The 15805-nt window shown below is 38.7% G+C and overlaps 3 protein-coding genes across 8 annotated transcripts; 2 read left to right on the forward strand and 1 right to left on the reverse strand.

The window, feature by feature from the left end:
* Positions 1-161: 161 nt before the first annotated feature.
* Positions 162-7029, forward strand: LOC140773837 (probable E3 ubiquitin-protein ligase ARI2). Of its 5 annotated transcripts, XR_012106532.1 has the most exons (9): positions 163-493; positions 711-743; positions 843-1122; positions 2679-3159; positions 3986-4534; positions 4617-4795; positions 5015-5157; positions 5363-5469; positions 6668-7029. XR_012106532.1 is itself a non-coding variant. In XM_073116606.1 (8 exons), the coding sequence occupies exons 1-8, from the start codon at positions 317-319 to the stop codon at positions 5369-5371; spliced, it is 1851 nt and encodes a 616-aa protein (XP_072972707.1). In that variant the 5' UTR covers positions 163-316; the 3' UTR covers positions 5372-5552. The 5 variants fall into 5 exon arrangements, 3 of the variants coding, with proteins under 3 accessions (XP_072972706.1, XP_072972707.1, XP_072972705.1); XM_073116606.1 differs by lacking the exon at positions 6668-7029 and having other exon boundaries at positions 5363-5552; XR_012106531.1 differs by having other exon boundaries at positions 164-493; positions 5015-5469; positions 6668-7027.
* A 2058-nt stretch (positions 7030-9087) lies between these two features.
* Positions 9088-13992, forward strand: LOC140774950 (uncharacterized). Of its 2 annotated transcripts, XM_073118145.1 has the most exons (12): positions 9088-9190; positions 9316-9457; positions 9584-9653; positions 9955-10041; positions 11000-11113; positions 11294-11734; positions 11867-12276; positions 12524-12623; positions 12692-12751; positions 12843-12929; positions 13302-13430; positions 13538-13992. In XM_073118145.1, the coding sequence occupies exons 2-12, from the start codon at positions 9372-9374 to the stop codon at positions 13844-13846; spliced, it is 1893 nt and encodes a 630-aa protein (XP_072974246.1). In that variant the 5' UTR covers positions 9088-9190; positions 9316-9371; the 3' UTR covers positions 13847-13992. The 2 variants fall into 2 exon arrangements, with proteins under 2 accessions (XP_072974246.1, XP_072974247.1); XM_073118146.1 differs by lacking the exon at positions 9088-9190 and having other exon boundaries at positions 9304-9457.
* Positions 13993-14110: 118 nt separating this feature from the next.
* LOC140774953 (protein MIZU-KUSSEI 1-like) lies at positions 14111-15136 on the reverse strand. Its single transcript, XM_073118150.1, has one exon. The coding sequence runs from the start codon at positions 15014-15016 to the stop codon at positions 14330-14332; it is 687 nt and encodes a 228-aa protein (XP_072974251.1). The 5' UTR covers positions 15017-15136; the 3' UTR covers positions 14111-14329.
* Positions 15137-15805: the final 669 nt, after the last annotated feature.

Here is a 15805-nt window from a genome sequence, read left to right on the forward strand (position 1 = left end):
GGGGTTTCGGGTCTGCATCCGCTAAAGCTACTAATCGGGTGGGCGGCCGCTCGATGTCGGGTATTGGTTTAGAATCCGGAAATGGATACAGTGTTAGTGTCAAAAGTGAAAAAAAGAGAGAAAAACCGACACCAAACCAAGAATCACCAGTCACAGCTTTCCTTCGTCCCTCTCGCTTTCTTTTCTTTCTATTCTTCCTCTTTTCCCTTCGAAGCTTCTCTTCGTCCCCCCCCCCCCTCCAATTGGATCGATTGTCTCCAATCCGATCGAGACGCTGTTCTTGCCTTCGATCCTTTCCCCACCCATCCTTTATTCTATGGCCAGCGACGACGATCTCCCTTCATCGAGCGACCCGGAGGAGGAGGAGGAGGAGGAGGAGGAGGAGGAGGGGGAGAATATCTACTTTAGCGATCAAGAGGACGCCCTAGAAGAGACCGTCCTACAAGGACTCGAAGACGGTCGCAAGGAGGACTGCGACTGGTCCGTCTCATCGGTGTGTCCCCTACTCTTCTCTTTCCCCCTTCTTGCCCCCTTTCTAGGGTTCCTTGCACAAAAATATTCCATCTTTCACAAAAATAGTCCATCTTTCTATTTATTATTCTCGCTTTCATCGATAATTTTCACTAATTAGGCCTCGGAGCTGGATTCCTTTCATCAATTTGTTTAAAAGAGTTGATTTTTTAATTTTTTTTGCTGATCTGGAATTGCAGGTTATCACAAAAGAATCCCTTTTGGATGCACAGGTAAGAAAATAGGCGTCTTTTACGTGATGATATAGTTTGATGAATGTTGCAAGTTTGAGTTAATCAGTCATCTATGGATGATTTCCCTGGCTGGCGTAGAAGGAGGATTTGCGGAAGGTGATGGAATTGTTAACCCTAAGTGAGCAGCACGCGAGGACGCTGCTGATTCATTACCGGTGGGACGTGGAAAGGATATTTGAATTGCTTGATCAGAAGGGGAGCGAACAGTTGTTCTCTGAGGCTGGTGTGACTGTTGTAGAGAATAAATCTTGTGCCTTTTCTAGTTTGTCAGATTTGGTCACCTGTAATGTCTGCTTCGAGGAAATTCCTGCCAATGCTGTCACTGAGATGGACTGTGGGCACTGCTATTGCAATGAATGTAAGTATTCCTTCTTTTCTGGGTAAGACATGCAAAGTTTCAATTATAAAGGTTCCTCAGACTAAACTTAGTTAGAGAAGCTGAAAGTGAAATTAAATCTACAGATTTATTTATTTATGGTTATCATTCGATCAGCTATGAGTTAATCTCCTCATGGATAGTACCATAGTCCAGTTATGGAATGTCTTCCTGATCAACCTGCTACCTGTTTCCTCCAAATTATCTTGTGATCTTATGCTATACTTGATTGCACTTTCTCCTTCTCATTGAGTCATGGTTGAGAGAATACCTGTTTGATATGCTACATTAAATTCTACAAAGCAGCAGTATGGTTTCATAAGCTCTAGGTAAGAAGGCACATATGCAGGATTTTATCCTTAGGGGAGACTATATAGTCCAGTCTTAGGTAACAATGAATATTAAAAAAAAATTCTGATGATATTTATATGCTATGCCATGTAATTGTCACAAGATATATTCATTTTGTATTCAATATTATCAAAATGGATTATCTGCAATATTTTATACTTGTAGACTCTAAGGCATGGAAAAAACACACATCTGTTAATATGCTAATTAAGTGAATCTGATCCATTGATTCTAATCCTCTTGTATTTATTGTATTTAGGAATCTATATCTAATGTTAGTTGGCTAACTATAGGTGGACAGATTCATTCATATAATATGATTTGTTTGTATCCTAAGACCGTGATTTTCCGGTCAACATGATAGGAAATAGTTTCCCTACTAAACAGGAGTATATTTAAAGGTGGGGAGCTCGAGTGAGCTTTTCCTGACTTCAAATTTCTATGAGCTTGGGTTGAGTTAATACTAAGATGGCTTGAGCTCAGGTTGGTTTGGTTTTTTTTTTTTTCGGAAGTGGTTGGCTGATGGTTCTTTGTTCTGAGAAGGAAATGTCCTTTCTTTCTCTGAGCATGTTTTGAAGTTGCGACCAAATTGCACAAATAAGATCCTACCAACTGAGATAAGATATTTGTTGATAACTTGATATAACTTTGTACAAGTGCATTTAATAGATAATGTAATTATTTGGATGATATATTTTTGTTGGGTTTATTGGGATGGGTGGAGCTTGGAAATTGTAGATGCTGGTGCTGTAGGTCTCACCTGGTTCACCACAGCATCTGGTGTGTACATGAGTGCTGAAGCATAACAATCTGTGGCATGTCTTATTGTTTGTGACCAAATCAATATCTAGGCACATCATATGCTAATGATTTTCATTGGACAACCACTTAGTCTGATGAGTGTCAACCCAACCATCTGCCAATAGTTAGGACTTAGGAGGGATAAACTGCAAACATGATACACATGATGTGGGGGTGGAAAAGGCACATGTTAGAAGGCTGACCCCCTGAAAGAACCAATGAGCTGAGAGAAAGAAATCTTACTTCTTTATTCTGTTGTGACCCTTTCTGATCTGCAAAGCTTTATGATATCTGCATGTATTATACTGCAATTTTTTCTTGATCTTGGTATTTTCCGATTGTAACGCATCTATGACTAGAACCTAGTGGTGTATCCTTTCTCTCAGGTTGGACGGGACATTTCATTGTCAAGATTAATGATGGGCAAAGCCGGCGCATAAGGTGCATGGCTCCCAAGTGTAATGCTGTTTGTGACGAGGCAGTTGTCAGGAACTTAGTCAGCGCAAGACATCCAGAAATTGCAGATCGTTTTGACCGCTTTTTGCTTGAATCTTACATAGAGGACAATAATAAGGTCAAATGGTGCCCAAGTGTGCCACATTGTGGAAATGCAATACGCGTGAAAGGTGATATTTGCTGTGAGGTGGAATGTTCATGTGGACTTCAATTTTGTTTCAGTTGCTTATCTGAAGCACATTCACCTTGTTCTTGCTTGATGTGGGAGCTGTGGATCAAGAAATGTCGGGATGAATCAGAGACTGTGAATTGGATCACAGTTAACACTAAACTTTGCCCTAAATGTCACAAGCCTGTTGAGAAGAATGGTGGCTGCAATCTTGTTGCATGTATATGTGGACAAGCATTCTGGTAAGTTCTATATTATATTTTAGTGATTGCTTTGCTTACTTTTTACTGATCCTGTTGGAAGATAATTGTTCAGTTAGATTGATTGTGGAGTGGTTGATGCATGTGGCATTTCTACAATGGTATTAATTGTTTCACCCATAGTTGCTTGACTGTGGGGTTATTCCAAACTTCCAGCCCCGGTAATAGATAAGGCTGACAGACGAACGACCAACAAGATACTAAGCCAAGTGTAGAAAAATATACCCAAATTTCATTTCTTTTTGTCTACTGCGACAGCTCATATTACCTCCCACTTATGCGTGGAGAGGACCCCTTTATCCACTATTAACTCTTTCTTTCCATATAACAGCTGAGAAAATTTGAGACTGTAAAATTTCATATACTGGAACTACTGGTAACATATCTTAAGGTTTTGATTCCTAACTCCCACATTAAATCCTAAGGGTCCCGTTGCCATCTAACTGCCATCATTTCATCCTTATTGCCCTTGTTTAATTATATCATCATATTATTTGACTAGAACCTTTTAGATCTTTAATAATGACGGCTGACATTATTTATTCTTTAAGAACTATGTGCTGTTTAGTTTCACTTGGAATTCTTTTAGAATTTCAGTCAATGCATCTTCTTTAATGTAATATCTGTCAAAATGAAGGAACATGCCTTTGATCTGATATGCAAAAAGTTTCGGTTTATCTGCGAGCATGTGTTCATATATATATTGAATGTTCTTGTCAAAACTGCCCCTTCTTACTTCTTTATTTTCAAACCGTTTTGCAAACTGCTATGTAAAGCCTCATTTCTGAAATTGATGGCCTTGATGCAGTTGGTTATGTGGCGGTGCTACGGGGCGAGACCATACATGGTCAAGTATTAGTGGCCACAGTTGTGGTCGATTCAAAGAGGACCAGGCAAAGAGAACTGAACAAGCGAGACGCGACCTCTATCGATATATGCATTATCACAACCGGCACAAGGCGCACACAGATTCTCTTAAGCAGGAAAGCAATCTTAAGGAAACTATCCAGGGGAAAATATCTATTTCAGAAAACAAGGAATCCAAAATCAAAGATTACTCTTGGGTGACAAATGGATTGAATAGGCTCTTTAGATCAAGACGTGTTCTATCCTATTCTTATCCATTTGCATTTTACATGTTTGGGGATGAGCTCTTCAAGGATGAGATGACTACAGAAGAGAGGGAAATGAAGCAAAACCTATTTGAGGATCAGCAACAACAGTTAGAATCTAATGTTGAAAAGCTATCTAGTTTTCTCGAGAAGGATTTTCATGATTTTTCTGATGATGAAGTCATGGACACAATGCGGCATGTCATTAATCTGTCCAATGTTGTTGATAGGCTCTGCAAGCAAATGTTAGTATGCGCATAACAAATTTATCTTGCTTTCCTTTGCAGATAAGGTGGAGTGTTTGTAATGATTTTCTTGTCTTTGCAGGTATGAATGTATCCAAAATGAACTGCTTTACCCTCTCCGTACGACTCACAATATTGCCCCGTACAAATCAAAGGGCCTCGAGAGGGCATCAGAACTCACCATTTGTTGGGATTCTGATCAAAGTTCGAGGAGCATAAAAGCAAGCTGTTCTAGATCAGATACAGCTCTAAATCGATCTGGTATAACTTTAATTTGTATCTCATAATATTTTGTGATAGTTAACTAATATTCTTCACTTGAAGTTCTTGTACAAATATCTTCTTGGGTAGTGTACTTATTATTTATTCCATTAGTATGTTAGCTTCTCCCTTCCTCTACAGTGATTAGAATGGAAAATACAAGAAACTTGGTTGATGATCTTGGAAATCACTGACCCATCTTTCCATTTTGTATCGTAGAAGCAACTGTACTAGGAAAGCGACTTGGCACTCAGTTGCATGGATCTTCAAGTTCAGACGATAGCATATATTCGTCACATAAACGAGCCAAGAAAGATGCTCATGGAGGTGGTGCACTTTTTGATCTTAACGTGCCAGCTGAGGTGATTGACAAGCTATGAAACCTGCTCATTGTGTTGCATCACTTAGCAACTGTACAGCTTTAACTTGAGCAGCTGCAAATACAGAGAATATACTCCCTGCTGTGTCTGCTAGTATTTTTTTGGCAATTCTAAGCCTGGAATTAGAGCGCGGGAGAAGAAATATCTTTCTTTTTGTATATGACAAACCTCCACTTGTTGTTCATAGGTTCTGTAAAGCTCGTTCCTGATTTTGCCAGAGGATCCTTCGGAACTTGAGGAGGTTTTCCTGCAGTTAAGGGCGCCTGCCAATTTTGGACGCCGTGTGTGGACCAGGTATATAGAAGGCGGGATGTGTTTTGGAATTTAAATCTAACAATACAATATTTATGCCAATAAATTACTGAGCAATTGTGGCTTTTGAGTGTTTTATACCTCTTCCGTCTTTGTGGGCAATTTTTTTGTTTTTGTTTTTGTTTTGAGATTGGTCATGTTTTTCTTCTTTGTTGATTTTGTTGGAAGTATATTTACGCATAACTTCGGTATTTGATTTTAAAATGAGTTTAAATTGGAGTTTAAATTGTTCAGGCGTTGCTTTTGACTTAGGAAGTAGACATTCTTGTTGACTTTTGATCTATTTAGATTTGGAAGCATGTTTAGCAGGGGCATTTCACTATTTAATTAAATTTTTTTTTTTGATAATAATACTATTGGACTCTTAGAAGCGAAGTGTGTTTATTTTTTTTGTGCTAGATGTATATATATTTTTTTTTACGTTGGGAGTGTGGTGCACATGAGAATTCGATATTACTATTTTGAAAATTCAGGCACTTTTTAGTGCAAATGCCCCTGTTTAGTGTCACCTCTGTATTCAATTTCAATTTTAAGATTTTATATATATATATATATTATCCCAATATCTTGAATTCTTTTGTCTTCTCTCTTTTGTGAAATTCAACTAGCAACTATTTTCGTTAACAACCTTCAAGCACACGTCTTCCCACATCCTATTTTAATATCTGTAGCATTACTTTGGCTTGAATAAGAATTTCATAGCATCGAAAGTTAAGTGGAGTATGAGTGCAAGGCAAGGTACCACATTCTATATCCTTAGATATTTTCGTGTGAAAGTAAGCAAGAGGTAGAACTGTATATACACATTTCATGTCAGAATATGAAAAAAAAAGAACACTATGTTTGAATACGAAGACTATATGTTGTATATGATAGCTTTAAAGATATCAGAGCAAGTCTTCACCTAATACCAAATCAAAGCTTTAATTCTAACACCTCTTTCAAGTTTCTGATGGTTGGCCGCCAATCTCAAAGAATCCAATTATGAAATTATATTCAAAGATTATATTTTGGCCACTTGCTTCGTCAGAAAAGCCAAATGAGAAACTTGTAGACATAAAAATGCAGTACAACACTTTTACATACTGTTCATCTTGGTGTAATTACAGTCTACTCTAGCTCATTCTAGCCCTGAAGAAGGAGCTAACTTTCCCAAACCCCTCTGTTTTCATTTCGGCAGAGGAAACAGAGTATTGCATAATGGAAAATTTTCCTCAGGAGGGAAGTAATCTCTTGGAGCAAAAGACAAGAAAATGGAGAGGCGTCTCCAAAACTCTCACACGTCAAGACAAGTTTTATTCAACCATGGAAGCAGATGATAACGTTTACTCTCCCTCTCTCTCCGTGTGTGTGTGATTCAGACATACATCCGAGGAGCTGTAGACCTCGAGATACGAGACCCTGATTCCCGCTGACCTCATTTGCTCTTCTCGATAACGATGAATTGGTCTTCTACCCCACGAATTAGTTCGGAACTTTTTGTGGGTCTAATTCGCAAAGAAGTCTACTATATATTTAAAGCTTTCTAATTTTCTTACGGTCATTAGCAAATCTGTGTAAAACTGCATTTCTTGAAGTACTAAGTATTGTCAGGACGTAAGCATAGTTTAGACTAAATTGCTTCTAGCCTTTTGTGTTTCTAGATCTGACAAATAATACACGTAGCACATCTACACATGCACATAGGAGTATCTTAACAAGAACGACGAGATTAACTTGTTGTTATCTAACAAGTGCGTAGCTAATTGTTCCAAGAAAGTGTATCACTTCTAATTGCATAGATTATTCTAAATGAACAGCAAAGCCGATGTATGTTATGAATCCTGCAGCCATTTGACCTTCTGAATAAAACCGAAGGAACTAGCATTAATTATTCTCAGACAGCTCTATGGCCAATGGCATCTTTCTGGATCTTAATCTCAAAGGTGAGTTCATCTCCTACACAGTAGACGAAGGCCATTGGGTATTTGGGTGCTCTCGGAGCACATGAAACCTCGAGCATGTCTGTCGTGTAATAATATCTTTATCCTACTTGGTTAACTAATAAATCTTGAAGGTTATCTTGGTGTCACGTATTTTAAGGTGTCATTAATGCTCAAGAATCTCACAACTTGGAACAGAGTTGTGGCCATGAATGTAATTCAAGTTTATAAAGGAAAATAATTCCAGCCAAAAAAATTATTATGAATGCTTGCAAAGATAAGCATGCACTTGTTTCAGCTATAATGCTCACAAAAAGACACAGGTTTATAGCTGGGTTAGGCTGTTCTTTTTTTTTTTCCCTCCAAAAGCATTACAGATGCGTTCTTCTCACTGGAAGGAAACAGGTAGGGTGGTGTTGTTTTGGAAGGGTTCACTAAAGATTCAAGCAGACAAAATCATATTAAGTAGTGGATTCTGAGACAAACAGAACTTCCCAATCCCATACAGGACAATCTGAGCATCTTAGTTATCCTTTAGAAGCTGCTTTACTAAAGCATCTTAGTTCCTTATTTATCCATAATTGAATGCAACATGGTAATTTTATAGGTCCCATGTACCTTTATATATATACATGTATATCTCAAAATGATGGGAGTATTTGATACCCGAAAAGTATAATTAAAAAAATGTATGTTTGAGTAAGAATAGATTGATTAATGGCTTAGTGCAACTGGATCATGCAAGGGTCTTATGGAAATGAAGTAGGACAATGGTGATTAATGGTAAAAGGGTAAAATTATGATTTACATCTCTGTGGTTAGGCTAAATTTTAGAGCATAGTCATCTGAATTTATTGTTTGTGTCACTTAGTCCTGTTGTAGTTTTTTATATATATATACAGTTTTTAGTTTTTCTGCCCAAAGCTAATGGTAAGATAATTCTTCATCAAAACAGTTAAGCTTTTATCCTTTTTATCTTTTATCTTCCCTTTTTTTTCGGGGAGATTTGTAACACCCAAACTATAAAATTGAGAGAGATTTGAGATGGAAGAAATGATAGGTTAAACTATGAGAAAAGTAGACAAATCAAAGATCTAAAAGAGACTTTAAATTTTAGACTAACCACAAGGAGTAAAATATATTTTCCCCGTTATAAGATTAAGTTTCGGGCAGAGAGATAGGCAATAGTTCTTGCTCACATGATTACTATTTTCAGATAATACACAGGCTTTTTCCTCAGGAGATGTCAAACTGCAGAGCGTGACCTTGGTTAAAAGACAAAACCCAATCAATGAGTACTGAGATAAACAAGCCTCAGCTGCAGCCTGCATGCAGCATGGTGTCCACTAGCCTGACACACTGACTTCAGCTGTATGGATGAAGAAATCATGCAAAGGAAAGCCAAATCACATGCATTCTATCTAGTTAATTAAGTCTGTAATACAAAATAGAGATGTCTCCAAACAACCACATGTGCAACTGGACTTAATATATTCTTATAGTTGAAAAAGAAGCAGGTAATCTTACTAGAAAGTTTATTGCATAATGGAACTATTATGTGGTCACCCATCATAGTAATTAATTATTATTTTTGTTTCCTAGAAGATGTAGTGGTCAAATGGTCACGGGGATTCCTATAAAATGAGTCACAGTTAAGCCCTCAGTTGCATTGGGTGGTGGCTATGTTGATGAACACCAAGTTCCAAGGAAAGATCACCTTCAAGCAATAAGGCCTTTTGTAGAATCGAATTTAGTTGATCTGTTCAACAACTATTGGAGTGGTAACTACTACCTTTTACTTTGTCACCTGCTAACTTTTTTTTATGTTTTATTCCATCTTCTCTTTAAGGTCTTTTGAGTGTTATTTACATCCCATGGTCAGGAAGCTTCATGAGGTCCTTCATAGGATTGGATTGGATTGGATTGGATTGAATTGGATTGGAAGTGAGTTGCAACTGCAAAATGCAGGTAGAGATATGTGAAGATCCTTCTCTGCAACAAATGGACTCGACTACAGTAATCTCTTCCGTGCACAAACGCTTAAAGAGGTGGCAATTTCGTTCTTCTCTTGGTTGATTCAGTACTTGATTTTGATTTTAAAGAGAGATTAAATGTTGCTATAGGAAGGTTATATTCTTCCGATCTTTCTTGACGTTGGTTGTATGTGATGACAGTGATTGTGACAAAAGACTGAGAAAAGAAAAGTTGTGCTCAACTCTCAAGTCTTTCCATTATCTCAAGCAGGTAGTAGATTTTTCTTCTCTCTCTCTCTCTCTCTCTCTCTCTCTCCTCTCTTTTCTCTTTTTCCTGAATCCTGCGACTTCTTGTGTTAGTTAATAGTAGATCAAGTAAGTTTTATTCTTTGCGTGGAAACTAATGCTCCATTTTGTTATCCTTTTGGCATTAGTTTTTAAGCAGTCATTATAGCTTTATTTTCTAGCAATTTTAATTCAATTGCTTGAGGGGTCCTTCCTAGTGTTTTCTTCCACTTGTAGGCCAAGAATATAGTAAGTTGCTCATCATAGATTTGGTTTTGCTTTGCAAGGATGTTGGAGAAGACAAGGGTGAAGGTGGCATAAAAGAAGATGGACAATTAGTTTCCACAGGGGTCCCAAGCTCTTTAAAGCAAGAGGTAAACAAAGAAAATTATATAGCATTAGTGAAATCCTATCTGTACATGATTATGACAGTTTTTAAGTTCTTCTGAAGAGTCAGTTGCCTACTGAAATTTCTTCTCTAAACTGGGAAATATGGCTATCGAACATGCCGTATCTAAATAAGTTGTCAAACATCTCATAATACTGACCTATCAGTTGTAAGAACTTATGGGTGATATCGACTATGGGCCTGCTTATTTGATATACTACTCTGAGGTAAAGTAAGCATTTATTTGATATGAGATTTACTTCAAACGCATACCTGCAAAAGTTGATGTGGTAACACACAGAGTATTTAGGTCCATAATGCAGTTCATCATGCATCTGCAGTATGCTGCATAAAAGGACTAATTGTTGCTGTGCAATGCTATCATGGTAGTGTGTCAGAACTTGGTGACCCCCTGATCTGAAACTATAATGGAAGATTGAATTAATAGAAAAGTTTTATAAACTGCGAAAAGTAGACAGGCAGCAGGAATTTGCTAGGCAGATGCCCAGTGCTTGCGGCAGCAAAAGATCTGTAAAGTATAATCAGAAAAAATCATATAATGAGAGATGAGATTTCAGGATAACGGCTAGAATACAGTATCTGCATCAGGGTCCAAAAGATTTACAATGAAACATGGTGCTCAATGCTCTTCAGAAGACAAGGTAGCAATACAGTGCTCACATATAAGAACTATTCCAAGTACAGAAAAAGAAAATTTAGCTGGCTTGTTAATTGGAATTCTATCTTGACCCTAAGGGTATCTTCTGATGAGGCTCAACCTCTGTGCATTTGAAAAATGAAGAGGAACCTAAATTTCTGATTAGTACCTCCTGATTATTTTACATTCTTGTACTTGTGTAGGTGGTAGTAACAAAGTTACGTGAAAATGTGTAATACGCTCCAATTCTTTGATTAGAATGTACTTTTTATCTCAATTGATGCAGATTCAGCAACTTGAAAAACGGCTACAAGATCAGTTTGCGGTGCGGCATGCTCTTGAAAAAGGATTAGGTCATAAGTCTTGTTCTTCTTTTTCCAACGATAGTTCCATCCCGAAGGTAACTAATTTCTTCTTTTTCTTCTCTCATAATGCTCCATTGTTGCTGTATTCTTTGTTTAAAAATTATGATAGTAAAATACTTCTCATTATTTGAGTCTGCATTTTTAATTTAAAATTTACCTGATATTAGATTGTTATCCTTGGATTGGCTGATATGCCTACTTTCTATATGGTTCAGCCTACCAAGAAGCTAATAAAGGAGATCGCAATATTAGAGTTAGAGGTGATGTACTTGGAACAACATCTGCTGTCACTCTACCGGAAAGCTTTTGAACAGCAAATAACCCATTTATCTCCTGCTGCTGATATGAACGACAATAAGAAACCAATGAACTCACTCTCAGAAAAGCTTACGGAGTCATCGACACTTGATTTCTCACCCCGAAAACAGAATCTATCAGTTCAGTCTAGTAGGATAATCCTACCACGTAAGTCGGCCACAAGTTTTCAGAGCGACAATTCTGGTGTTCTGTGTCAGGAAAAGCACAGTCTTGGAGTTAATCGCAGCCATTCCTCGCTCTTGCAACGATCAGTATGTTCAGCTAGATTATCACCTTCAGCGAAAAATCTATCTAGAGCCCTTAAGGCATGCCATACACTGCCGTTGTCATTTCTAGAGGTAGCTGAAATACTATTTTTGTACATGCTCTGAATTTCTTGCCTCTTTGTTTACACTTTACAGACTATCTTGTTAATTTTGATTCCCTTTAATCCACTCTACTCATATATTTTTTTCTTGATAATTTAACAGGATGGGAGGATTGTTGATCACAATCAAATAGTAAGCTTAGCAGAACATCTTGGCACTAGAATTGCTGATCACATTCCTGAGACACCTAACAAACTATCTGAAGATATGGTCAGATGCATGGCTGCCATATATTGTAGACTCAAAGATAGTCCTCTGGTATATCACGGTCTCAAGTCTTCTCCCAGTTCATCCTTCTCATCAGTTAGCGCATGTTCTTCACACTATGCTGGGGATTTATGGAGCCCCAGCTATAAAAGAGGGTCCACTCTTGGGAGACAGATCGATAATACTTTCCAGGCTGATGGATTAATTGACTTCAGTGGACCTTATCATACAATGATGGAAGTTTCTGCTATTTGTAAAGAGTCTAAGAGGTTCAGTGAAGTTGAAACTATGCTGCACAACTATAAGTGAGTAAATATATTCCTCTTGCTATTTGTCAATTTCATTTTTCTTTGGAACTATGTGTCTACCCCTTAAATGAACTGCTATGTTCCCAAATTATCACCTATCTTTCTGAAATATTTGAGTGAGACAATACATATGTGTGGGGAGTATGACCTAATTGAGTGATCAAACTGCTCGCAGGTCCAATTTATTCATTTCTTTCATTTGACAAGGTTATTTGCAAACTGAAAGCTGTTACTTTTGTTACAGATCACTAGTTGATAAGCTGGAAGCAGTTAATCCTAGTGAAATGAAGAATGAAGAGAAGCTTGCTTTCTGGATCAACATACACAATGCCATGATGATGCATGTAACCATTATTTAATTGTTCTTTCCTATTTATTTATTTTTTTTTCTCTGATCATTATTGCCTCTCAGGCACATTTAGAATATGGCATTCCACAAAGTAGTACGAAACGGATATTGTTGCTCACCAAGGTGAAATCAAACATTAGGATGTTTCATCTTCTTTTCTATCCGGTGGTTATATTCAGTTAGTTTGACAGAATCTTCCTTTGTTCCCCCACAGATCACATATATTATCAATGGTAGGAGTGTAAATGCAGAGATGATACAAGGTCCAATCTTGAGATGCTGTATACATCCTCCGGGACAGGTGTGGTTATATATTTCTTACTACCATGCAATAGAGTCATGCAAGAGCATTTAGTTCTCCTTATGCTTTTTTATTTCATTGTAGACAACCTAAAAATTGACAAGGTTACAAGGTTATCTGATTATAATTCCAGCAGCATCATGAAAATATACAAGATTACCTGAAAATTCCAGCAGCTTTCTATGTTATCTGATTATAATAGTGAATATATTACAATTTTTTTTTTTCGATTTCCCTTTGTTAATTTCTCTATGCGAATCACATATAAATTATTTGTCACTTGATCTGCATCACCGATGTGATTAAGTTCTGATGTATCCCTGTAATGCTAGCTGAAAATTATTTCTGGATGTTTTGAAAAAAAACTTGCAGTGGCTTCGGCTATTACTCTACTCAAGATTTCAATCCAAAGATAGAGATGAGTGCCAGGATTACGCCATCGAGCACCCTGAACCACTACTACATTTTGCACTCTGTTCAGGGAGCTACTCAGATCCTGCGGTAAGCATTAAAAAAGTTTGAACTGCTAAGGGAGCTAGCTACTCAGAGGGAGAGGTCATTTTATATTTGCAATCCTCTTACCTATGGATATCGTTATGGCGAATTAGGTGAGGATATATAATCCCAAGAGATTGTACCAGCAGCTGGAATCAGCAAAAGAAGAGCACATTCGAGCCAACATCAGAATACATAAAGAGCAGAAAATTCTTTTACCAAAGATTATAGAATCCTACACAAAAGCTGCCAATTTAAGTTTGCAGGAATCGTTGAACATGATCGAGCGCTATCTTCCCGTGACTCTACGGATAGCCATGTATAAATGCCAGGAAGGCAGATCTCGCAAGCTCATCGAATGGATACCTCACAACTTCACATTCAGATACTTGCTACCAAGAGAGTCGGCAGAGTTCTTATAAACTAACATCTTCTAGTGCTTGTTTGGCACAAAAAGACTGCCCTCCCATCTTCAATTTTTCTTCTTGTGTGTGGTTTTCGTCTAGCTTGTACAGAGGATGGATACATGAGAATGACAAAATATTGCATGAATAGAGTATAGTTCATCTCCAGAATATGTGTATATACGGTGGAAGAAGAGGTCTACTTGTCGACATATTTGTCTATCCAGGACATTTGCATGAGCTTAATGATAGGGCCACAACCTTAATCAATAAGCACCCTACTAATAGAGTGTAAAAGAAACTAGCTTACATATATTTGCACTATGAACGTTAATGATAAACATTTAGACACTCTTACCTCTTAATGGTACAAGATTAAGTTCCAAATGAAAAATGAATAAGAGCAGAACTACCCCTACAACTTGTTTCTTTTTTCTGACACCCGGTACTCTCTCTACGTGGGGAGAGATGATAGATAAGATTGCACTTCACTGAAGTCAATCATAGCCGGAGGAAGAAGAAGCTAAGGTCGTAGCCCAGCCACCCGGTGAGCTGCACCAGATGAAACGTCTCCGAGTCGGCGGAGCCCACCACCCTCTCAAACCTCCCCCTAAAGTAAGCAAACACCACCCCACTCCCACTCCCACTCCCACCCACTCCTACCTTCGCCGTAAGCTTCCCCGCCCCGGCCGACACCGCCCGCACAGCCCGTAGGGCCCACTCCTCCGCCTCCGTGGCCACCTCCCTCCTGCACCCGAACCCCGCCCTCCTCCCGTTGCAGTACACCCTCCAGATGGGCTCCGAAAGAAGTGGGCCCCCACTCGACCGGGCCGGATTCCGGTCGCACTCGAGCGCGATCCGACCCGCGAGGGAGAGCTCGCGGGCGCCCACGGGGAGGTCGAGGAGGAGGAGCGTGGGGCCCGACGGCCCCAGTTCTTGGAGGCAGAGGGTGGTGGTGAGCTTGAGGTGGGCGCCGTCGTGGGGGAAGAGGAGGGTGCCCGTAACGGAGGAGGCCTCGGCGGGACGTGGCGAAAGGACGGACGGGAAGGTGATGGGCCGGCACGGGAGGAGCACTAGGCCCATGAGCCAACGGAGTTGGCTCCACCAACCCTCCGTCACGTGATCGTCCTCGTCTCCTCCTCCTCCTTCTTCTCGTCGCTTGGGTAGTGTCCTGGCGGCCATGACCATACGTACGTGAACTGTGAATGGTGAAGAAACCCCAAAATTGGTGACGTAACAAGGGAGATAATATAGGAGTCTGATAACGTATCTTACGCTTGTTTGTTACTATCCTGCTAACTAACTAACTCGTCCTAGTTTTTCCGAATAATAATGGATTAATATGAAGATAATACTTGTCTCGTCCTAATAATATTTATCATTTGAGCGGCCAAAGAAAATTTACTCGTGTTGATACGTTTAAAGGCGGTGCAGATCACATGATAAGTACCCCCGGCCTTAAATAAGTGTATAACAAATGGGCCCACTGGGTCTCATCTATCACAGAGATCTGAGTCCAGATGTAGACCCATTTGTCACACGCAAGCTTTAGAAGAATCATGACAAAAAAATCATTGATAAAATTAATCAAGTTTAGCCGTGATTGACAAAAAGGTATAATTAGTGTAAACGAGCCAAGCCTAAGTGAACCAGATCATGCTCCTCTCGAAATTAATTTCTAGTCTGGGAAGCAACTAAAGAAATTATGTTATCTTGCAGCGACATGTTCAAAGTAAACTCTCCTGTCATTTTGAATCAAATATATCAGATTTGTATACTCTTTCTAAGAGAAAGAAAAAATTATCTGAGCTTTAACTATATTGTGTGACAAAATATAAATGTACATGGATTGGAGAAAGAAATTTAAAATTTGTATTTTTCTTTATCATTTTGATTCAAATACGATGGATTTGAACACAATCTCTCGTGAATGGTTTACCTTTCATATTCAATCTGACAAAGAAAATGAAATGTCTG

The sequence above is a fragment of the Typha angustifolia genome, chromosome 13 (genome assembly GCF_048772165.1).
Source record: "Typha angustifolia cultivar Huaian chromosome 13, ASM4877216v1, whole genome shotgun sequence".
NCBI lineage: Eukaryota > Viridiplantae > Streptophyta > Magnoliopsida > Poales > Typhaceae > Typha > Typha angustifolia.

Bases quoted from the DNA above. Each gene is read 5' to 3' on its own strand.
- LOC140773837 (XM_073116604.1), top strand. From the start codon at position 317: ATGGCCAGCGACGACGATCTCCCTTCATCGAGCGACCCGGAGGAGGAG. The intron at 744-842 runs GTAAGAAAATAG...TGGCTGGCGTAG, and splicing joins AATCCCTTTTGGATGCACAG to AAGGAGGATTTGCGGAAGGT. The intron at 4,796-5,014 runs GTATAACTTTAA...TTTGTATCGTAG, and splicing joins TACAGCTCTAAATCGATCTG to AAGCAACTGTACTAGGAAAG.
- LOC140774950 (XM_073118145.1), top strand. From the start codon at position 9,372: ATGCAGGTAGAGATATGTGAAGATCCTTCTCTGCAACAAATGGACTCG. The intron at 9,654-9,954 runs GTAGTAGATTTT...TTGCTTTGCAAG, and splicing joins CTTTCCATTATCTCAAGCAG to GATGTTGGAGAAGACAAGGG. The intron at 12,930-13,301 runs GTGTGGTTATAT...AAAAACTTGCAG, and splicing joins GTATACATCCTCCGGGACAG to TGGCTTCGGCTATTACTCTA.
- LOC140774953 (XM_073118150.1), bottom strand. From the start codon at position 15,016: ATGGTCATGGCCGCCAGGACACTACCCAAGCGACGAGAAGAAGGAGGA.